This window comes from Oryx dammah, unplaced genomic scaffold (genome assembly GCF_014754425.2).
Source record: "Oryx dammah isolate SB20612 unplaced genomic scaffold, SCBI_Odam_1.1 HiC_scaffold_22, whole genome shotgun sequence".
Lineage (NCBI taxonomy): Eukaryota > Metazoa > Chordata > Mammalia > Artiodactyla > Bovidae > Oryx > Oryx dammah.
In genome coordinates, this window is record NW_024070206.1 from 15,679,702 (window position 1) to 15,700,661 (window position 20,960).

Below are 20,960 nucleotides of genomic sequence, written 5' to 3' on the forward strand. Positions count from 1 at the left end.
CCTGAGAGGCCCATCTGAGGCCTCCATCGGCTCCATCTCCAGTCCCCACCGCCTACTCACATGCCCCCTCCATGCTCGCTCCGTGCGCTTGTAAACATGAGAAAAACAAAAGCCAAGAAAAAAGACAAAAACAAAACCAGGACCCCCTCCCGCCTCCCAACCTGGGTGAAAAAAAAAAAATCATCCTTTTCACCGTAAACAGAATTTGGCTCTTTTTTTTTTTTTTTTTTTTTTCACCTTTGATTCGGTTTTTTTCCTTTTCTCTCGTAAAGACGGGAAGATTTTGGGCTGTCGTCGGTTGGTTCAGTCAGGCACCAAGACAAGAAACTCAATGAGAAATATTTGGTGCAGAGTCGGTAACAGCGACATGTCCACCACAGATGACCGGAGCACCACACAGGACATTGTTTTCTGAAGCTAACATGCTCTGGCTGCCATCCACAGAAATAGCTAGAGACCCCTACATGGTTTCTACGTGGTCGAGAGGTATATATACAATCCTCTGAAGGACAGGATCGAGGGGCCGGGCTGTCAGCTGGGACCTGCAAGACCGCCTCTAGACTCGCAGCGTGGCCCCCCCTTCCCACCCCTGTTCCGGGCAACGCCAGCTCCCTCCCTCCCGCGCAGCAGGCGGACGGACGACGGACGGACGGACCGAGGGATGGGGCAGTCACCACTCTGCATGGGCAGGCCTCCCCCCACCCCCTCCTTTCCTCGGATACGGATTACCACCAACTCCTCTTTCCACAAAAATGTGCTTGCAGGCTTTTCCTCTACATCAAATGGCTCAGAAGGCAAAGTTTGGCTGCAAGGGCTATGGCCGTGGGGGGACCTGGTGAAGGAAAATGGGGTGTCCACTGTCTGATTCCTCCCTCAGCTGTCGGCTCCCAGTTGTGTCTCAATGTCCACTCGGCAGATGGGGCATTTCTTGCTCATGGCGAGCCACTGGTCCACACACAGTTGATGAAAGAGATGCATACAGGGGAGGCGCCTGGAAGAGGGAAGGGTAAATGGGAACAATTGTCAAGGGGAAGGGTCCTGCACTGCGCCAAGAGCCGAGGGAAACCAACTACTCGGGGGACCAGGAGACTCACACCCAAAGGGTCTTGGGGGCCCTGCCATGAAGTGAGCTTGTGGCTGGGACGGGAATGCATGGCAGGAAGGAGAGTCCCAAGACCCCCCTCCTCCTGGCCCTCCAACTGAAGCCAGGACTTAATCTGAGATACATCCAGGCCAAATGCCCCTCTGCTCTCTTAGCTTGGTGTCTGGGTGTCCACACGATGGGCACTACACATCCAGAATGTTCCACACTCCACCTTCCTAGGACCACCACGGAGCACACTGCGCACTCTCGCACACTCACGCATGTGCGCAGGCAAACAAGCAAGCACTCCCCCCACCCCGACACGTGGCAGAGGACTGGATTAGCCCCAGGAAGGAGGACGGGGGACCCAAGGAGCCGCGCTCCCACCTCACATCTTCTCCATCTTCCAGCAGAGACAGGCAGATTGTGCATTTCTCATCGGTGTCTGACTCCTCTCCCTCCTCCTTCTTGCCCTTCCCATCCTGGGGTCTTCGCTGTGAGAAGCAGAGGAGAGCATCTGTTACCTGAAGCCGACTCACGTGGTGGTGGCTATTGCCTTTCATCCACAGCACTTCCCCCTCTGCCTTTCAGCCTCCTTTCCCTGTGTGTCGGTCACTTTTGAAGTTCTTAAGTAAAACCTAGACTTTGTTTTCGGAGAAGGACATGGCAATCCACTCCAGTATTCTTGCCTGGAGAATCCTGTGGACAGAGGAGCCTGGCGGGCTGCTGTCCACGGGGTCGCACAGAGTCGTACACGACTGAAGCGGCTTAGCATGCATGCATGCATTGGAGAAGGAAATGGCAACCCATTCCAGTATTCATCTCTGGAGAATCCCAGGGATGGAGGAGCCTGGTGGGCTGCCGTCTGTGGGGTCGCACAGAGCCAGACACGGCTGAAGCGACTTCGCAGCAGCAGCAGCAGACTTTGTTTTGTTTTGTGTCGTTTTTTAACACCTAGACTTCTGTGTGCTTCCCAGACTCTTCTCCCTGCCTCCTCCCCACACCCTCTCCTTGGTGCAGAATACAGAATGTGGAAGAAACCAAACGAATCTTATTCTTGTTGTTCCAGGCAAATTATGTCCAGGGTATAAACTTAATGCAGTCCTAAGGGCATAGAGTCTGGAACAGAATTGGGTGCCTAATGAATCACCCTGGGCAAATCTATGGCCTGTGCATAAACAGCTGCCCCCTTTCTAGTCCCCTCATGCTGTCCACTCCTTACAGTCTCTCCAACCTAGATCCTTGCCTCCACACTTCTCCCTCCTCTTGCTCCCTTCCTTCCTCTCCTCCCCTCAGCTAATGTCTATTCAGTTATTCATTCATTACTAGATGAAGGCAAACTGGGCTTTACCTCTTAATTTTCATACCATGCTTATTTTAAGTTGTTGGATCTCCCTGCCTACCCAGAAAGTTCCTTTAAAATAGGTACTAGTTCCACTGTGCACCAGAAACTAACACAACATTGTAAATCAACCACACTTCAATTTTTAAAAGCTATTAATTAAAAAAAGGATAAATTAAGCACTAGTTTCAATATCACATTAGCCAGCATATAGGCACTCTGTTTATACTTGTTAACTTTAATTTGTCTTGTTTTCAGTTCTATGCTAAGTATTTTAAAAAGCTGCCTTGAAACTCAGCATTCAAAAAACTAAGATCATGGCATCCAGGCCCATCACTTTATAGCAAATATAAGAGGAAAAAGTGGAAGCAGTGACAGATTTTATTTTCTTGGGCTCCAAAATCACTGTGGACAGTGGCTATAGCCATGAAATTAAAAGATGCTTGCTCTTTGGAAGAAAAGCTATGACAAACTTAGTGTACTAAGAAGCAGAGATATCACTTTGCCGACAAAGGTCCATATAGCCAAAATTGTGGTTTTTCCAGTACCCATGTATGGATGTGAGAGCTGGACCATAAAGAAGACTGAGTGCTGAAGAATTGATGCTTTTGAACTGTGGTGCTGGAGAAGACTCTTCAGAGTTGCTTGGACAGCAAGGAGATCAAACCAGTCGATCCTAAAGGAAATCAACCCTGAATAGTCATTGGAAGGACTGATGTTGAAGCTGAAGCTCCAATACTTTGGCCACCAGATGCGAAGAACTGGCTCATTGGAAAAGAGCCTGATTCTGGGAAAGATTGAAGGCAAAAGGAGAAGAGGGTGACAGAGGATGAGATGGTTAGATAACATCACCGACTCAATGGACATGAATTTAAGCAAGCTCTGGGAGACAGTGAAGAACAGGGAAGCTTGGCATGTGCAGTCCATGGAGTTGGAAAGAGCCAGACATGACTTAGGGACTGCACAACAACAACTACTATTGGACCATGGCTCATCCTTCTTTAGGTTCCGTGCACATTTACTCCTTGGAAGAAAATTTATGACCAACCTAGACAGCATATTCAAAAGCAGAGACATTACTGTGCCGACTAAGGTCCGTCTAGTCAAGGTTATGGCTTTTCCAGTAGTCACGTATGGATGTGAGAGTTGGACTGTGAAGAAGGCTGAGCACTGAAGAACTGATGCTTTTGAACTGTGGTGTTGGAGAAGACTCTTGAGAGTCCCTTGGACTGCAAGGAGATCTAACCAGTCCATTCTGAAGGAGATCAGCCCTGGGATTTCTTTGGAAGGAATGATGCTAAAGCTGAATCTCCAGTAGTTTGGCCACTTCATGCAAAGAGTTGACTCGTTGGAAAAGACTCTGATGCTGGGAGGGATTGGGGGCAGGAGGAGAAGGGGACGACAGAGGATGAGATGGCTGGATGGCATCACGGACTCGATGGACGTGAGTCTGAGTGAACTCCGGGAGTTGGTGATGGACAGGGAGGCCTGGCATGCTGCAATTCATGGGGACGCAAAGAGTCAGACATGACTGAGCGGCTGAACTGAACTGAACACTTTGTCAAGTACAAGGCATATCATTGGTGCTTAAAAAAAATATTCTGGGGAGGAAGGAATCTAATCAGTGAATGAAGTCAGCCCACTTTCTTATCCCCATCTCCATGTCAAACAGTAAAACGTTCTGATAACACCCATGGGAATAAAACTAGCTCCTTCCCTGGTAGCTCAGCTGGTAAAGAATCCACCTGCAGTGCAGGAGACCCTGGTTCGATTCCTGGGTCGAGAAGAACCCCTGGAGAAGGGATAGGCTATCCACTCTGGTATTCTGGGGCTTCCCTGGTGGCTCAGCTGGTAAAAAAATCCACCTGCAATGTGAGAGGCCTGGGTTTGATCCCTGGATTGGGAAGATCTCCTGGAGAAGGGAAAGGCTACCCACTCCAGTATTCTGGCCTGGAGAATTCCATGAACTGTATAGTCCATGGGGTTGCAAAGAGTCAGACACGACTGAGCAACTTTCACTTCACTTCTCTCCCTTCTCCAGGGATAAGCAGACTTAAAGATCATTTAGCCAAGAGAAAAATCTGAAGTGTCACGAGATAAAGACCACCCAGATAATGACTCTGATCTTGGGGCCAGGCCTAAATTCTAGGTCTCCGCAGTCTGGTTCCTGATCCACAGTTCTGGAGTCTGAAGCAGTCTAGGGAATTGTGTAACCTCATTAGGACATATAAGAAAATCTATGCCTTCTGATCTCAGCTTCCCTGTGCCCTATATGCCCCATATGCCCCATTGCAATAAGTTTACTCTTAGCCATAATCCAGAAAATCAGAATTACATCCATGGTCTCATACAGTTGTCATGGGTTTGGATTATGAATGGAGTTACGATCATCTGCCTGCCTAAGAACCCAGCTGTGTTTGCTAGAGGAGTGGCCTTCTTTTAGTCAACCCTTTCAGAAAAGAGAGTTCCATAAAAAAATACCATGGAGACTATTTTCTATTGTCTTCTCCCATCATTATTCAAGATTTCCTTTTTATAGTTAATAATTTTAACTATATTTAATATTCCTACCTTGTTTTGCTATGTTTAATCTATACTTCTTTAAACTATTGTCTCTTTTCAAATCTTATCCTATTTCTTCTTTTGTATTTTTAATCTTTTAGGTCTTCTGGTTTTTGTCTTCTCTTTTCATTATCCATGAAACTTTCATCTCAACTATAACCTTCTTCAGCATTCTAAATTTAATATTTATTTTATCTCTTTTACCCTTACTTTCTCATTTTTGTTAACATTCCCTTTTTACTTTGATGTTATTGAGATTAATTTTGTATGTTGTTTTCATATCTTTTCCTAATTCTTGTTTCTATTTTCTTTTTAGACTATATTTTAATTATTCTTATCATTATTACTATTTTAAAATATCCTTTTCTGTTTTATATTATTTTACTGAGTTTAAATTTTTTAAGCTTTTTTATACTTTAAAGGGTTTTAAATGCTATCATTTTGCATTTTTATTTCTTCTTATTCCTTATTTTAAAATATTTTATTCCCCTAATTCTCCTTTTATTCTTATACTTTCTTAGCTCAACTCGTTATCTCATTGGCTCAGTTCATTTTTCCTTTTCATTCTTAGCATTTGTTCTTTACCTTATCTCCTCTCAACCTGTTGAAGTGATGGCAAATGAAGTGTGCAGTCTGGTGTAAGTGAGGCCATCCTGGTCAGGAAGGTAGAAGTTGTTCCTGGGCTCCTGAACACACCTTTCTCCCTTCTGCGTTCTTCTCCATTCAAGCTCTCCCACCAACGAATGGTCATTTTCTCCATGCCAATGGCCCCCTTAATTACTGAAATACTATCATTTCCTCTTTGTTGTTGTTTAGTCACTCAGTCATGTCTGACTCTTTGCGACCTCCTGGACTGCAGCATGCCAGGCTTCCCTGTCTTTCACCTTCTCCCAGAGCTTGCTCAAACTCATGTCCATTGAGTCGGTGATGCCATCCAACCATTTCATCCTCTGTCATCCCCTTCTCCTTCCACCTTAAATCTTTCCCAGCATCAGGGTCTTTTCTAATGAATCAGATCTTTGCATCAGGTGGCCAAAGTATTAGAGCTTCAGTTTCAGCATCAGTCCTTCCAATGAACATTCAGGACTGATTTCCTTTAGGATTGAATGGTTTGATCTCCTTGCAGTCCAAGCAACTCTCAGGAGTCTTCTCCAGCACCACAGTTAAAAGCATCAGTTCTTTGGCACTCAGTCTTCTTTATAGTCCAACTCTCACATTCATACATGACTACTGGAAAAACCATAGCTTTGGCTAGACAAACATTTGTCAGCAAAGTAATGTCTCTGATTTTTAATATGCTGTCTATGTTTGTCATGTCCCCTATTAACATGCTATGCATGACTGACACATAATAGGTGTGTTATAGATGTTGGTGGGAATCGCTGATGGATAAATCCAGTGCCTCCAAGAGAAGCTGCACAGGCCAAGGGTCATGGTCTTTGACATTGACACCATGGGTTCTGGGCAAGCCTAGAGTGAGCGAGCCTGCTCTCAAGGTAAGAGCAGCTCCCCACTCCCAAGCTCTCAGCAGGTACAGGCAGGGCTGGGCTCTGTATACACACTGTCCCACTGAATCCCCAGAGCCGCTCTATGGCAGCTACTAATGTATCTTTCCCATTTTACATTAAAAAGGGCAAGGGAAGGGCCAGAAATGCCAAGTAAGCTGTCCAGAGTCACACAGCTATAACTAGTGGTTATGGTCTGAATGTTTCTCTTTCCACCCCAAATTCATATGTTGAAGCCCTAACCACCCTTCCAATGTGATGGAGATGAGGCTCTGGGCAGTAATTAGGTCTAGATGAATTCATGAGGGTGGGTTCCCCATGATGGGATTGGTGCCCTTATAAGAAGAGAAAAAGACACCAGAGTGTCCTTTCTGCCACGTGAGGACAGACCAAGAAGTGAGCCACCTGCCAGACAGAAAGAGTGCTCTCACTAAGAATCAAGTCGGCCAGTGCCTTGGTTTTGACTTCCCAGGCTCCAAAACCATCAGAAATAAGTGCCACCAAGCCACCAAGCAGATAGTATTTTGTTATAGCAGCCCAAAGACAGTAGTAAAACTGGAATTTAAAACTGACTCCAGCACCTAGTGCTCGCAACCACTGCAGCCTAGGACCTCCTGAGGGGGTGAAGACGGGCTCCAGCTTGACCAGCGCTAGCATTTTCCAGCTCCAAGATTCTCAGTGTTTGTCAAGCTTTTAATTCCTAAACTTAGATAACTATCTATTTATTTTCATAGCAGACTTCATTTCATAGAGTTGTGTTAGTTTATATGAAAACTAAGCAGAAAATACAGCCTGTTCCATCCCTTCCCCTCTCAAAATGCACACAGTTTGCCTGATTGATATCTTGCATTAGTTTGGTGTATTTGTTACAACTGATGAACCGAGAGTGATACCTCACCATTAATAAAGTCCATTGGTTTACATTAGAGTTCTTAGGGTTTTGACAAATGCAGTGTCCCGTGCCCACCATCACAGTAGCATAAGAAAATAGTCTTACCACACTGCAAATCCCTTGTGATCCACCTGTTTATTTGTCTATTCCTCCCCCAGAGCCCTTGGCAACAGTGGATCTTTTTACAGTCCAGTCTTCCTTTTCTAGAATGCTGTACATTTGGAATCACACAATATGCAGCCTTTTCAAGCAACTTTTTTCACATAGGAATATGCATTTAATATATATTTTCTGTATGACATCTATTCATGACTGAATATTTTTTAAACTCATGGAATATACATATGTACCACAGTTTATCTATTTCCTTATTGAAAAACATCTCAGTTGCTTCCAAATTTTTTATTTATTGAATTAACTTCAATTCCTGGGCTCTAATCCTACTCCAGATTCCCAAGAAATAGCCCTGGAGAGTCTTCCTCTGCAGGCTTAGGGTAGAGCCTGTGACTCTGTGGCTTTAAAAGTGGTCCAGGTGAGCCTGACACTCACTGAGGACTGGAAACCTACACTCTGAAGCCTTAGCCTCCCATCTGTCCACAGGTGAGGTTGGACTTGGAGTCTTTTCTAAGGCAAACCTTAGCCTCCAGCCCTCCACATTCAGATACACACATTCATCTGCCTGTACACCCACCCAGCACACCACTCACAAGTCCACACGCACACACACACGCACCCAGCTCCCCTCCTGTACCAATGAGACACCGCCATCAGCCCTCCTGATCACACCGGCAGAGGCACCGGAGAAGGCCCTGGAAAGGAGGCAGAGCTTCCTCTAGATTTTAAGCTGCGCCAGGATCAACTAGATCGCTCCCCACCCCCACCTCTCGACTGCAGGCTGACCTGCTGGCAGCGTACCTTCTTGTACTTGTGGGGGAAGGTGAATCTCTCGATGGTGTTCTGCACTGCTCCCCGAGTCACGTTTCCCAGCCTGTCCTCAAGCTGCAGCAGCTCCTACAAAGAGAAAACGTGTGCATGCGTGGACTCCACACGTGCAGACACACAGATGTACACACGATAAGGCAGGGGGCACTGGGAGACGTCAGCAAAGATTCTCATGGGGAGAACTAACTTGTCAGAGGCTCAAAGACCGAGAGATCTCTACTCTTTTTCTCCCTCCTACTCTCAACCCTGAGGCTCCCCGCCACCACCTATGCCTCCCCCACCAGAGAGGGAGGGACAGGAGATGGTGGGGTCTCCACCAACCCAGCGGGAACCAGGCGGAATGGGAGGGATCCCCCAGACAGAGGGGCAGGGCGTACCTCGTAGCTCTCCCGCACAGCGGAGGTGTGTCTGCTGGGGTTCAGTCCCTGGAGAGCAAGGAAGTGAAGCTGCGGGTAAGGGTAGTTTCGGATTTCATGGACAACCTGTTGGGGAGAAAATGCCTCAGACAGGATTCCAGGCTCCGGGAGCCCAGCTTCCGATTCCCCCTCCCGTAGCTGCCAGTCAGCGCAACCCGAGGCGCTGGGGTAAGGGAAGAGAAGCGCTGTCTTTCCTCCTCTTGTCTTTTCTGCTCATCAAGAACCAAGCCTGCGCCGAACCAGCCCCAGAAAGAATCACAAAATCAGTAAAGTAACAAACTAATCTGATTGGGCATTTATTTCATAGCAGGCCCTGTTTGAAGCCCTTCTCATGACTAACTGATCTGTCACGTGGGCACAATTTCTATCCCCATTTTACCGATAGGGTAAACGAGATGTGAAAAAATGAAGTAAGTGACATAACCATGGTTTCAAACCCAGGCAGTCAGATGGCAAAATTTACTCTCTTCCGCTCTGCACTGTACTGCCCAGACTAGGGTGGGACAAGTGAGGGCACAAAATTCAATGACTCAGAAACCAAGAGAAATAGTACTTTAATGTAATATTTTAAAATCAAAGTAATACCAAAAAGTCCATAATGAACAAAAATATCAACATTTTAAAGAAAAACAGGATCTGACCCTTTCCTGGTATGGCCCTACCTCACTCACTGTGAGTCAGAGCTCTTCAGCTTACTCCTGCATGATCCTGGACTTAACCTCTCTGGGCCTCAGTTTGCCCATCTGTAAAACAGGGATAAAACCTTTCCTGTGGAGTGATCCTTGGGTTGGGAAGATCCCCTGGAGTAGGAAATAGCAACCCACTCCGGTATTCTTGCCTGGGAAATTCCATGGACAGAGGGAGCCTGGTGGGCTATAGTCCATGGGGTTGCAAAGCGTCAAACATGACTGAGCAACTGAACATACAGTGCTTAGAACGGTGCCTGGAATGCACTAAGTTCTCAGTAAACACAAGGTTTTAGTCCTAGGGGGTGGTACTTCATACGTGAACCTTAGAACTTCAGAGCCAACCAGGCTTCTGAGATGACACATCCTAGCTCTCACTTTATAAGTGACGAGACTGAGGTGCTGGGTGGTTAAAGGGCAAAGGCAGTACTGGAAGGGCAGAACTAACACCCGAGGGCAGCAGCGTGCAGATGTCTGGAAATAAGATTTTCAGTCGGTCTTCAGCTGCCTTAACGGATTCACTTCACCTTCATTCATGAAGCATCATGAAGCTTGGGATGCCAGGAACACAAAGGCTCCCAAACCCAACCTGACCCTCCCCCAGTCCCCGCCCCTGGAGTGCTGAAGGCCTACGCTCCACTCGAGGCCGCCCCAGACCAGCAGGCAGCCCTAAAGGCCCCCTCTGGGGTCTCTTATGTTCCCACACCAGGTGTCTTCATCCCATTTCACAGATCAGTAAAACCAGAACCCAGGGAGGCGCCCACCCTAAATCAGGTCATATGGGGTTGGGGGACTACTCTGCTTGTTCTTAGCCCTGAGCCTTTCCCCCAACCACCCCCCATCCTCACTCACTCCTACCCCCAGCCCCACACCCCTAGCCCCCCAGAACATAGCCTGCCACACTGCCCCTTGCCCCTACCCCAGCACCCTCACCCCTCCTTCCAGCAGTGCTAGCTTCTGGCCCAGCAGTTTTCCCTTCTTTCTCCTTCAAGCCTGATTGGGACTGGGAGCTGGGAGGGAAGCATGTCAGCGGACCTGCCTGGGCGCGGGGCACAGAGCCGCAGGCCTCAGCCCGCCACTGGCACCAACAAGGCAGAAGACTCAGTCGCCTGGCAAAGCCTCTCACTCACCATCTGCGTGGAGGAGGAGTTTCGGGGAAAATGGTGCATTCGAAGAGTTGCTAGGTAATGCTGATAGTGCTGAGGGACGGGCCGCACCTGGAACTGAGCAGAACTCAAGCCGGCATCCACGCTGAGATCCCTGCAGGGACAGGGCCACGGTGAGGCACAGGGGGTTCAGCTGTTGGGTGCGAAGGGACCCCAAACATCAAGCCCATCAAGTAGAATCAGGGTCATGAATTGCTGCAGAGGCAAGGGACCCAGTCTCGCCTAGTCCATCCCCCTCTTTATGAGGAGAATCAAGACTCAGAGAAGGAAGGACTCTGCGAGATCCGAAGGAACTAGAACATTCTGAGCCTCATACTAATTGGGACTAGTGCACACATCTCCTTCCCAAGGCAAAGTCCATTCCTAAGAGAAATCCTGAAAGAGGAATCCAAATAAGCCAGACACAGATTCAGCGCAAAGGAAAGACAGGTCCAGATAAAGTGAAGGGGTCAGAGGCCATGCTTTTACCACTTTAAGAAAATAACAGAAGAGGGACCTGCAGCCTTGGGGCAGGAAACTCTCCTGAACCACTGCCCACATTCTTAACCGTGCAGGAAATTTACTTAGTAATCAATCAGTTAATACTGAAAAGGAACTAGGGTTTCTTGGAAAAAAAAAAAAAAGGCTAAGTTCAGGTCTGAGTACAAAAAAAAATGTGCAAAATGAGATTGAAACATCTTGTCATAACTGAAAGAAAGGAAGTCATTAAGGTCAGGTCAAAAGGATTCAGGAACCATCTCAAAGAAGCCCCCACTGGCAGAGTTTGGACATTTTACATCAATGAGTGTAACTGCAATAGGTTGAAATACATCAAATAGGTTCAAATCCATGAGCGTGAAATGATGCTAAAGCAAATTGGTCCCCTTTGAAGGATGCTAGGGAACCAACTCTTCATTTTGAAAACTAATAAATACAGGAGAAGAAACAAACATTTATCCCGTCTTTCCTCTATTAACTGTACTTCAGGGTAACCAAATCACGATGAAGGGAAATTGCTCTTTATGAAAGTTTTCTGTGTAATAAATGAATAAGGAATGATTGAATTACTTGTCACCTTCTCACGTCTCCTAAAGAAATAAAGGATCTGGAGGAAGATCATCAATTACTATTAAAATCACATAGGAGAGTAAACCAGTTTTCGGCTGGAAGAACCCAGCATCTCCTCTGAAGTGTTTTTACCAGAAATTGCGAGTTGAAGCTGAACCTGCTCAGGTTGCAACCTGAGTGCCAGGGTGTAGGGAATATAGCCAACCAAAGGGCACCTGCGCAAATGCAATTTGTTTAAAACATGAGGAACATGACAGGAATTTCTGCTTCCATCTGTGATGTCTGGACAGTGTGATGTAAATAAATTCCTATATTTCCTCCATCAGCTCAGTTCAGTTCAGTCGCTCAGTCATGTCCAACTCTTTGTGACCCCATGGACTGCAGCACACCAGGCTGCCCTGTCCATCACCAACTCCTGGAGCTTATTCAAACTCATGTCCATTGAGTCGGTGATGCCACCCAACCATCTCATCCTCTGTCATCCCCTTCACCTCCCACCTTCCATCTTTCCCAGCATCAGAATCTTTTCCAAGGAATCAGTGCTTTGCATCAGGTGGCCAAAGCCCAGATCCTTGGAACAACTCCTGATGAGTCTGCCCCCTTGGGGAATGAGGTAACTCTTGGAGTTGGTTGGAAGTAAACTTAGAAATCCTCTGAGTCCAACCCCTCATTTTTGCAGGCCGAGCAGAGGCCTGAAGAAGGGCGGTGCCCAATCCACGGCCCTGGGCTAGCCAGTCTGGGTCTCCAGGGTTTCTGACCCTCACCTCGGCTCATCCTATGACCTGTCTCAACGAAAGGAGTTCCATGGGACACCTCATGGGCATGGGCAGAAACTCGGACTCTTAGCTGCCCAGCAGTCCCAGCAGATTTACAGCTGCAGAGAGATGTTCAGGGAATTCTACCAAAAGCAAAGTCCCAAGGAATTGAGAACAGAATCGCTCCAATTCTGAGAGTGCTGACTAGAGAAGCAAAAGTCACCTTCAGCCTCAGGTGAGTGGGGCGATTTGCCCCGGGGGGGCCTGGGCGGGCTCTGGGATCTCCTGTTATCATCTCATCAAAAGTCTGATCCAAACCCCAGGATCCCCTAACAGCTGCTGCAGGGGAAGGAAGCCAGGAGGCTCTCCTCTCCAGGTCCCCTCTCTACCTGTCCCAGGGTGCCTGAGGAGGGCTAGGACTAGGTGGTGGAGTGGCCTGCGGTGGGGGCAGAGATGGAACCATGAACCCAGAACTGAGTCAGAGGAGCACGTTGAGAATGGAGACACTGGAGCGGGGCACAAAGTCGGGGCCAAGTTACCAGGCCTGGGCCAGAAAGGGGAGCTTTGTGGGGGGATTTACCCCCCAAGGCCTGCTGCCCCCACACACTCTCAGGCCAGGCTGCTCAGCTGAGAGCAGCTATGCGGGTAGGGCTGAAATCGCCTAAATTTCAGGGAAAGGCCAGTCAGCCTCAGGCCTGGGGCTGGACCAGGCTCTGGGGGCCGGATCCTGGAATGATTGGGGCAGAAGTCAGTGATTCGTGATGGTTTAAAGGAAAGGGGAGGGGGGCTGGGTCCAGACACACTCTCCACCTCCTCCCTCCCAGGGCTCCTCGCAGAGCGTGAGAGCGGCCCCTCCTCTACTGCGTTTCCTGTCATCCAATTTCCAGAACCTTGTGTCTCCTGGCAGAAGAGACCTCCCTGGAAAAGAGGGGGGATGGGTATGTAAAGCCCCTTGTCACCACGAGGCTGGCCCTTGCTGGAGCAGAGCTCATTACAGGGAGGAGAGGGGACCTCCTGCTTGAGAAGTGGGGACAGGACAGGCAGAAAGGCCCAATGTGGCCCCGGGTACAGGGGCCTCCCAGCCTCTCAGGGCCCCAGGCTCTCCCAGTCCTCGGGGCAGGCGGGGGTCAGGAATGCAGAGCAACAGAAATTTGAGGAGGACAGGAGATTTAAAGCAAGCAGGCTTAACCGCACACCACCCTCCTCCTGACATCCCTGCAGCACCACCCTCACCGCCTGGCGTCACCTATCCTCTCCCACTTGCCACGTGGGACCCCGTGTGTGTATTCAGATCCCTCAGCCGCACACAAGGACCCTGGGTGCTCTGGGTGCTGAAGTGAACTAAATTGAATTGACTTGCCTGCTGAGGGACAGAATTTCATCCAAACAACAATTAAATCTTCCTAATTTGAATCTGCTAATTAGAAAGAGGCTGGGCTGAAGCTGGCTGTGGTACAATCTCTTAAGGAAGCGTTAAATCTATCAGAGAAAACTTGAGAACTAGCAAGGGCTGGAAACGATGGAACCTGTGAAAACAACCCTCTCCTGCACCTAGAAGCATGTTTAACTTCCAATCAACCAGAACTGCCCCTCAGAACCGTTCCTGGGTGTCCAGTCCTGGTCGCGTTTCCAAAGCAACCCTTGCCCATGAAAGTTAGCCTGAGTAAATGGCTGAGTAATGACACTACTGTATGTCTGTTGTATAAACAGTCCATTCCCTTTCGTTGAGGTTTTTTTTGTTTTTACATTCTTTTAAAGAAAAAATATTTTTTTTAACCTCAAAGTTGTAAGAACAGCACCAAAAACTTCCTGGTTATCCTTCATTCAGATTCCCCAAATGTTAAAGTGTTACTGCTTCATTGCATTTCTTTTTCCTTCTTGCTCTCCATCCATCCATCCATCCATCCATACCTACTTATACCTACCCAGACACAGTTCCCCGTGGATTTTTTTTCTACACTATTTAAAAGTAAGTTGCAGGCATGATGCCCTTTACTTCTAAGTACTTTAGTGAACTGCAGATCTTTTTTTTCAAGTGTTCTAGTGTTTGGATCTGACCCTAGGTTAGGTCAGCCCTCCCTGAGCTAGAACCTGTGAGTAGGGTGGGACCAAGGACCCAAAACCAAGCAGTACTGCATCTCAGGGCAAGAAAAACCTCTGTCCTGAGCTCAGGAGATTGTGGGAAGACTTCACAAGGCCCCACTGCCTACAAAGACCCCTCAACCAAGCCCTGAACCTCTCCCCAGGCAGTCTCCCCAGGCCTTGCCTCCAACCTGGCTGGTTCCATCTCCCTGAGCCTCTTTTGCATGGCTGGCACGCCCTGGCACTTCTCTCTGGACTCCTCAAGGCCCACCTCCTCCAGGAAGCCTTCCCTGACCATCATGCTAGCTCCTGAGACTCTCCTATCTGCCCTCCTCCCAAGGACTATTGGGTCACAACACTCCCAGGACTTGGGAAATGCATTGCATCCCTGTCAGCTCCTCCCAGGCAGAACCACAAGAACTGAGCCCCAGGCTGGGCTCGTGGTGGTGCTTAGCCACATCTGAGCTTGCTGCCAAAACTAGGCCCCCGGGGGCCCATCTGGATCCAAAGGTGGCTGGGGACAGGGCAAAAGCTGGGGCTTGAAGACTAGAACTCCTGCGTCATTGATGTGAAGGAAACAGGAGCTCCAAGGATCAGGCAAGACCCTCCTCTCCCCGTCCCCCAGGGGCCCTAAAGACTCACCAGTCAGTGCCCTCAGCCAAATACCTGGGCTGAGGTGTCTGTAGTTGGTGGCCGAAGTCGAAGCTGGGGTGGAGGCGGTGGGGATGGACAGACACGCGCTCCTGACTCCGCCTGCACCGGAAGGGAAGGAGGACCCAGGTGTCAGGGGAGCCCTGGGCCAGCCCAACTTGCAAGAGCGCTGAGTCCCCAGCGGTCCCCACCCACGCCTACATATGGAGCAGCGGCCTTCAGCCCTCTTCCCAAGCTCCAAGGAAGCTTCCTGGGCAGCAGCTCATAACTCAGACATTCCCGCTGTCTGTGGGCTGCCCACTACACCAAGGCTGCTCCCTGGGTCTAACTGCTGCCAACTTGCTGTCTCCCCCAGGCTCTCTGCCTCCTTTGCTCCTTCTCTTTCTACTCCCCTCTGTCCTTGGTGGGTTGTATCCAGGACACATAGACCTGCCTCCTGTAGCATCTCCCACATCTATGTACCCATACCCTCTGCTGCCACCATGCTCTTCTCCTCTCTTCCACCCTTCTCCACACTCTTCCCAGTTTTCATGGCCCAGGACTAGGCCTCCTCCAGAAAGACCTCCCAGAACACTCCAGATCATGGTGACCTCTCCTTCCTCTGACCTCCTACAATACTTACCTTCTGTCCCAGGTACCTCAACCTCTATAGATATGAACACTTAGGGCCTCAAAGATCATCATGTCCAGAGGTGCTCAAAGTATGCACCAACGATCCCTGGCAGTCCCTGTGACCCTTTCACAGGGTTTCTGAGGTCAAAACGATTTTCATAATAATACTATCATCTATTTGCTTTTTCACTCTCATTCTCTCACAAGTGAATGACGGAATTTTCTAGAAACTATATGACATGTGATTCAGCTACAATTTGAGTGCAGAAGCAGATTTGAGGATACAGCTATCTTCTATTAGCTGTATTCTCAGATCTGCTTCTGCACTCAAATTATTAAAGAGGTTTGCAAATATATAATTTTTAAAAGTCACTCTTTTTACTGCATTATATATAGCTATTTTTTGAAAAACATTATTGGCATTAATATAACTTTGTTATTGTCATTTTTAAATGAATTAACAAGTATTTAAATATTTTTCATTTTTAATTTCTAATAGGGTTTCAATAGTCATAACCCACATAAGCAAAAGTTTGCTATAATAATTTTTAAGAGTGTAAAATGTCCTGAGACAAAAATGTTAGAGAAACGCTTATCTTGTACAACTCCTTCTCTTAATAGTTGAGACTCAGAGAGGTGAAGTGGCTTGCCCGAGGTCCCACGGTCAGTTCAGCCCCATTTGATTAGTACTGCCTCATTTAATTTTGCATTTGTTTCATCGTTGGTCTCTCCAACCACATGATGGGCTCTTTGTGGGTGGGGTTGACCCAGGGCATCCCTTAGGGACCTCCAGTGTTAGAATCAAGTGACCATGAAGTTTGAGAAGGTGAGAGGGGTCCCCTAGCCTAATCTCCCACACTATGCAAAAGTCCACCGGGAGCATCCTAGCCCACTAGTTACCCAACTCCTGACCAGCTACCTGGGCCATGCAGCAAGGACACAAGCTAGCAACAGAGGGAGCTGGTGTCAGGCTAAAGCCGCGCTCACTACCCGGAATGAATGCAGTGCCACCCCACTCCAGAACTCTTGCCTGGAAATCCCACGGACAGAGGAGCCTGGAAGGCTGCAGTCCATGGGGTCGCTGAGGGTCGGACAGGACTGAGCGACTTCACTTTCACTTTTCACTTTCATGCATTGAAGGAAATGGCAACCCACTCCAGTGTTCTTGCCTGGAGAATCCCAGGGACGGGGGTGCCTGGTGGGCTGCCGTCTATGGGGTGGCACAGAGTCGGCACGACTGAAGCGACTCAGCAGCAACCAGAGCAAAAGCTGCCTCCTACAGGGAGACTCCTCTGGTGACTGATGGCGGGCCAAGCCTGGCAGGATGGAAACCAGGGGTCGCGCCCTGGGCCCCGCCCCGGCCCCGCCCACCCTCGCCCATGTGGCGCACACACCTGGGGTGAGAGACGAGCCGGCGGTGCTGGGCTTCCAGGAGCTGCTGCTGCAGGAGGTATTGCTGGTGCAGGGCCTGAGGTAGGAAGGAGGGACCTGTGACGTCCTGGAACTGCAGGGTGGGCAGCGGGGTCAGCGACTGGTGCAGGGCGCCGCTGTGCTGGTGGGCCGGGGCCATGTGGGCGCTGAGGCCCGGCTGCGACTGCACGGGGTGGGCCAGGGGGAAGTCGGGAGCGAGCTGCTGCGGCTGCGGGGGGCCCAGGTGGAAGTGGCGGCAGGAGGTAGCGTGAGGAAGCTGAGACCTTTGAAAGGGGGCACCTGGAGAAGCAATGACAAAGACCCCATGAGGACTAGCCCTGCTACCCTCCCCAACGGGTCTCATCTCCCCCTACCGGCAACCTGCAGCCCCTGAAACTCAAAACCTTCATTAGAACCCAACAGTGTCATTATTTTTATATACAAATGATCATCAGTGCTGCCTGGTAAAGGCTCAGTGCAGAAGGTGTTGGAGGGAGGAGGCATATTTTATTCAATAAATAGATAAGCATTCTCTTTTAAATTAACACACTAGTTAAAGGAATTTTAAGGTCCCAGGAGACAGTTTGGCTTTCTTGAATTTCTCCCAGGCAACTTTATTGATCTTACTACCTTTTAAATAGATGCCTAGAGAAACAGCCTGCAATGAAGGAGACCCAAGTTTGGTCCCTAAGTTGGGAAGATCCCCTCGAGAAGGAAATGGATACCCACTCCAGGATTCTTGCCTGAGAAATCCCACGGGCAGAGGAGCCCGGTGGACTACAGTCCATGGGGTTGCAAAGAGTAGGACACAACTGAGCAACCAACACACTCACAAGAAAATATAGTCCAACCTAGTCAGTGTTCTTGCCTGGAGAATCCCAGGGACGGGGGAGCCTGGTGGGCTGCCATCTGTGGGGTCACACAGAGTCGGACACGACTGAAGTGACTTAGCAGTAGCAGCAGCAGTCAAGCTCTGAGGCCTTGGCTGGCCAGGACCCAGCCTGCAGAGAGCCCAAATTTCTAAGAAAACAAGTTGTTTTCCATGCAGTTTTAAGAACAAAACTAATCACACAAATTTTTAAGTATAATTAATTTGTTGTAATATGGTAATTTTTTTAAAAGCAAAGATTTCCAGCAATAAGCCAGGCTCACGCTTTATTTAATCTAGTCTCCACCACCTTCTAAATAAAATTGACCTTGATGATGGGGAAAGTCTTGTAACTTCTCCATAAGCAGAGATCCAGCTCTCAGCACTGGAGTCCTTTAATAAGGAAGGAAGTAGACTTGACACCTCAGGGAGCTTTAAAGAGGCTTCCTGTTAAATGTGGCAGGTTCAACACATATCTGTTCCTTCCCAAACCCCACTGAAATGAGAGCAAAGGAATAAGGAGAAAATAAACAGACAAGGACAAGGAGAACAGGAGGCGTGACATCAGCAGGAAACAAATGTCAACAGATTTTTGGAAGACAGAAAGCAGATGGAGGGATTAACAGAGCTGAGAAATTGGAAACAAAGCCCCTAATGAAGGTGTGGACTTCCCTGTAGCTCAAACGGTAAAGAATCTGCCTGTAAGGCAGGAGACCAGGGTTCCATCCCTGGGTCTGGAAGGTCCTCTGGAGAAGGAAAGGGCAGTCCACTCAGTATTCTTGCCTGGAGAATCCCATGGGCAGAGAAGTCTGGCGGGCTATAGTCTGTGGGGTCACAAAGAGTTGGACGTGAAAGTGGCTAAACGCACACACCACGAAGGTGCAGTTGATGAGAAATGGATAGATCTTGCCACACATGCTGGAACGGAGTGGAGTTGGAGGTGGTGACTCCTTGGGAAGGCGGGAGAGATGGTGGTGCTGAGAATGGGGAGGCTGGTTGCCAACCTGCATGAGGAGCAGTTCTGCCCTTTCCAGTGCAGTGACAGTCCCTCCCTCGCCCTGGCATTTTGCAGGGAAACTGAGCCAGAAAGGCCCGAGTAGTAGAGGACCGGGACGCAGCACTGCGCTCCAACAGGGGAGTTACGTGAAAGTCTACACATGGAACTCTGGAAACCTCTGCTCCCTTCTGCCACCTGGCATGGTGGATGCTGCCCCTCGTGTGCCTCTCCACTCTCCCCCACACCCCATGGCTCCAGGCTGGAAACTGGCCCCAGGAAGAGCTCGACAGATCCTTCTGGTTGGGAGTACCCAGTTAAATGGCAGAGTCCTCAGCCAGCCAGTGCATAATAAAGCCCGCAAGTTGAAAGGTCCACGCATAGACACAGAGCTTCTGGAAGTTTTGGTGACCTACTCTTCAATGTGAACAGACAGCCAAGGATGGCTAGTCTCTTGAGGAAAAGTGAAAAGAGAGAGAGAATATACTAAATTAAAAAAAAAAAAGAAAACAACTCAGAGAAACAGAAGTAATGTAGGGATCCAAAAAAAAAAAAAAGAAAAAAAAAGACCAATAGACTTCAAAATGTTTAAATTAATATCCTCAGAAAAAATAAGATGTTGGGTCCATGAAACAACTGTAAGCTCCTTTAAAAGGAGCAATGAGGAGACAAGAGAGGGCTTGGAATTTAAAAATTATAAGAGGTGAACTCTGAAATTTAGCAGAAGGGTTGGAAGATGACGCTGGGTTAATTTCCCAGGAAGCAAAACACGAAAACAAGGAGATGAGGAGAAAGATGCTAAAGTTGAAGGGTTCAGTCAGAAGAGCCCACAGTTTTTCTAGGAAGACAAAAAAAATGGAGAAAATTATGGAAAAAAGTATTTTAAAAATTTCCCAGTACTTAAGGTCAGCTTCTAGATAGAAAAGGCCCTCTGAGTGCCCAGCAAAATGGGGACGGGAAGAACCGCACAATGAGGCATCTCATAGGGAAACCCCCAAGTACTGGGGGCAAAGAGATGATTCACACCTTCCAGAGAGAAGGCACAGCAGCCCCATTCGAAGGTCAGGAAGCAGGACAGCACCAGATGTTTCAACAGCAATGTCGGAAGCTTGAAAACAGTGGAGCAACTGCCTTCACGGTACTGCAGAGATGGGGGAGGGGGAGATTGTCAATCTAGAGTTCTGTGTCCAGCTAAACTTAATCAGGCATGAGAATGGACCAAGACTGTTTTCAAACATGCAAGGTCTGAAAAAAAAAAATTAAACTTCTCTGCACCCTTTCTCAAAAAGGTACTGATACAAACCAAGAGAAAGGAGAAATGAAATAGGGGATGACAACTGGAAGAGAGGGCGTTTCCCATGTACACAGCTGTACAGAACCTCCAGCAACCATTTCAAGGGGGCAGGAGGGAGGGTGCACTGAAGGTATCTGGGGGGTAGATAAAAAATATAGGATTACCATTAGATTTGGCCACAATAAAATAATACTTGAAGAAATTTTCCAATTTTATAGAGCAGTTGGTAAGAATTTATAAAACTGTCATAGAAAGCAGGCAATTATTGCCTCTAGGAAGGGAAAATGTTGTTAAGAAAGTGTAATTATTATGTACTACTTGGTTCAGTGGTGAACAATCTCTATATATTAATAATGCAATAAGCATTAATAAACTATTTTAGAACAGAAAAGGACATTTATCCCATATTAAGAAGAAAATAGACAATGTCAAAATTGAAAAATCGACAAATAGCTGATTTATTTATCTAAGAATTTATTTAGAAATTTACTTAGTAATTTATGTATTTCAGGAATTAAATACTTGAAGAAGAGCTGGGAGTGTTGAGCTTCTAGTGGTGGGGCTGGGGTGGGGAAGGTGAAGGGCAGACAATCCTTGTTTTACTAAATGTGTCTTGTACTGGAGTTATTTGTCTTTGTAAATGACATGCATG

At 48.1% G+C, this 20,960-nt stretch overlaps 1 protein-coding gene across 1 annotated transcript; it reads right to left on the reverse strand.

The window, feature by feature from the left end:
- Nucleotides 1–248: 248 nt before the first annotated feature.
- Nucleotides 249–17,446, reverse strand: RNF165 (ring finger protein 165). The gene is made up of 7 exons (XM_040264548.1): nt 17,137–17,446; nt 15,122–15,232; nt 10,560–10,689; nt 8,705–8,809; nt 8,301–8,396; nt 1,472–1,578; nt 249–991 (listed from the first exon to the last, which is right to left on the reverse strand). The coding sequence occupies exons 1-7, from the start codon at nt 17,310–17,312 to the stop codon at nt 874–876; spliced, it is 843 nt and encodes a 280-aa protein (XP_040120482.1). The 5' UTR covers nt 17,313–17,446; the 3' UTR covers nt 249–873.
- Nucleotides 17,447–20,960: the final 3,514 nt, after the last annotated feature.

What these genes read in the sequence shown, in the direction of transcription:
- RNF165 (XM_040264548.1), bottom strand. Translation starts at nt 17,312, where the DNA reads ATGGCCCCGGCCCACCAGCACAGCGGCGCCCTGCACCAGTCGCTGACC. An exon ending in TTGGCTGAGGGCACTGACTG is followed by an intron (nt 10,690 to 15,121) that starts GTGAGTCTTTAG and finishes CTGTCCCTGCAG; the next exon opens with GGATCTCAGCGTGGATGCCG. An exon ending in CTGTGCGGGAGAGCTACGAG is followed by an intron (nt 8,397 to 8,704) that starts GTACGCCCTGCC and finishes TTCTCTTTGTAG; the next exon opens with GAGCTGCTGCAGCTTGAGGA.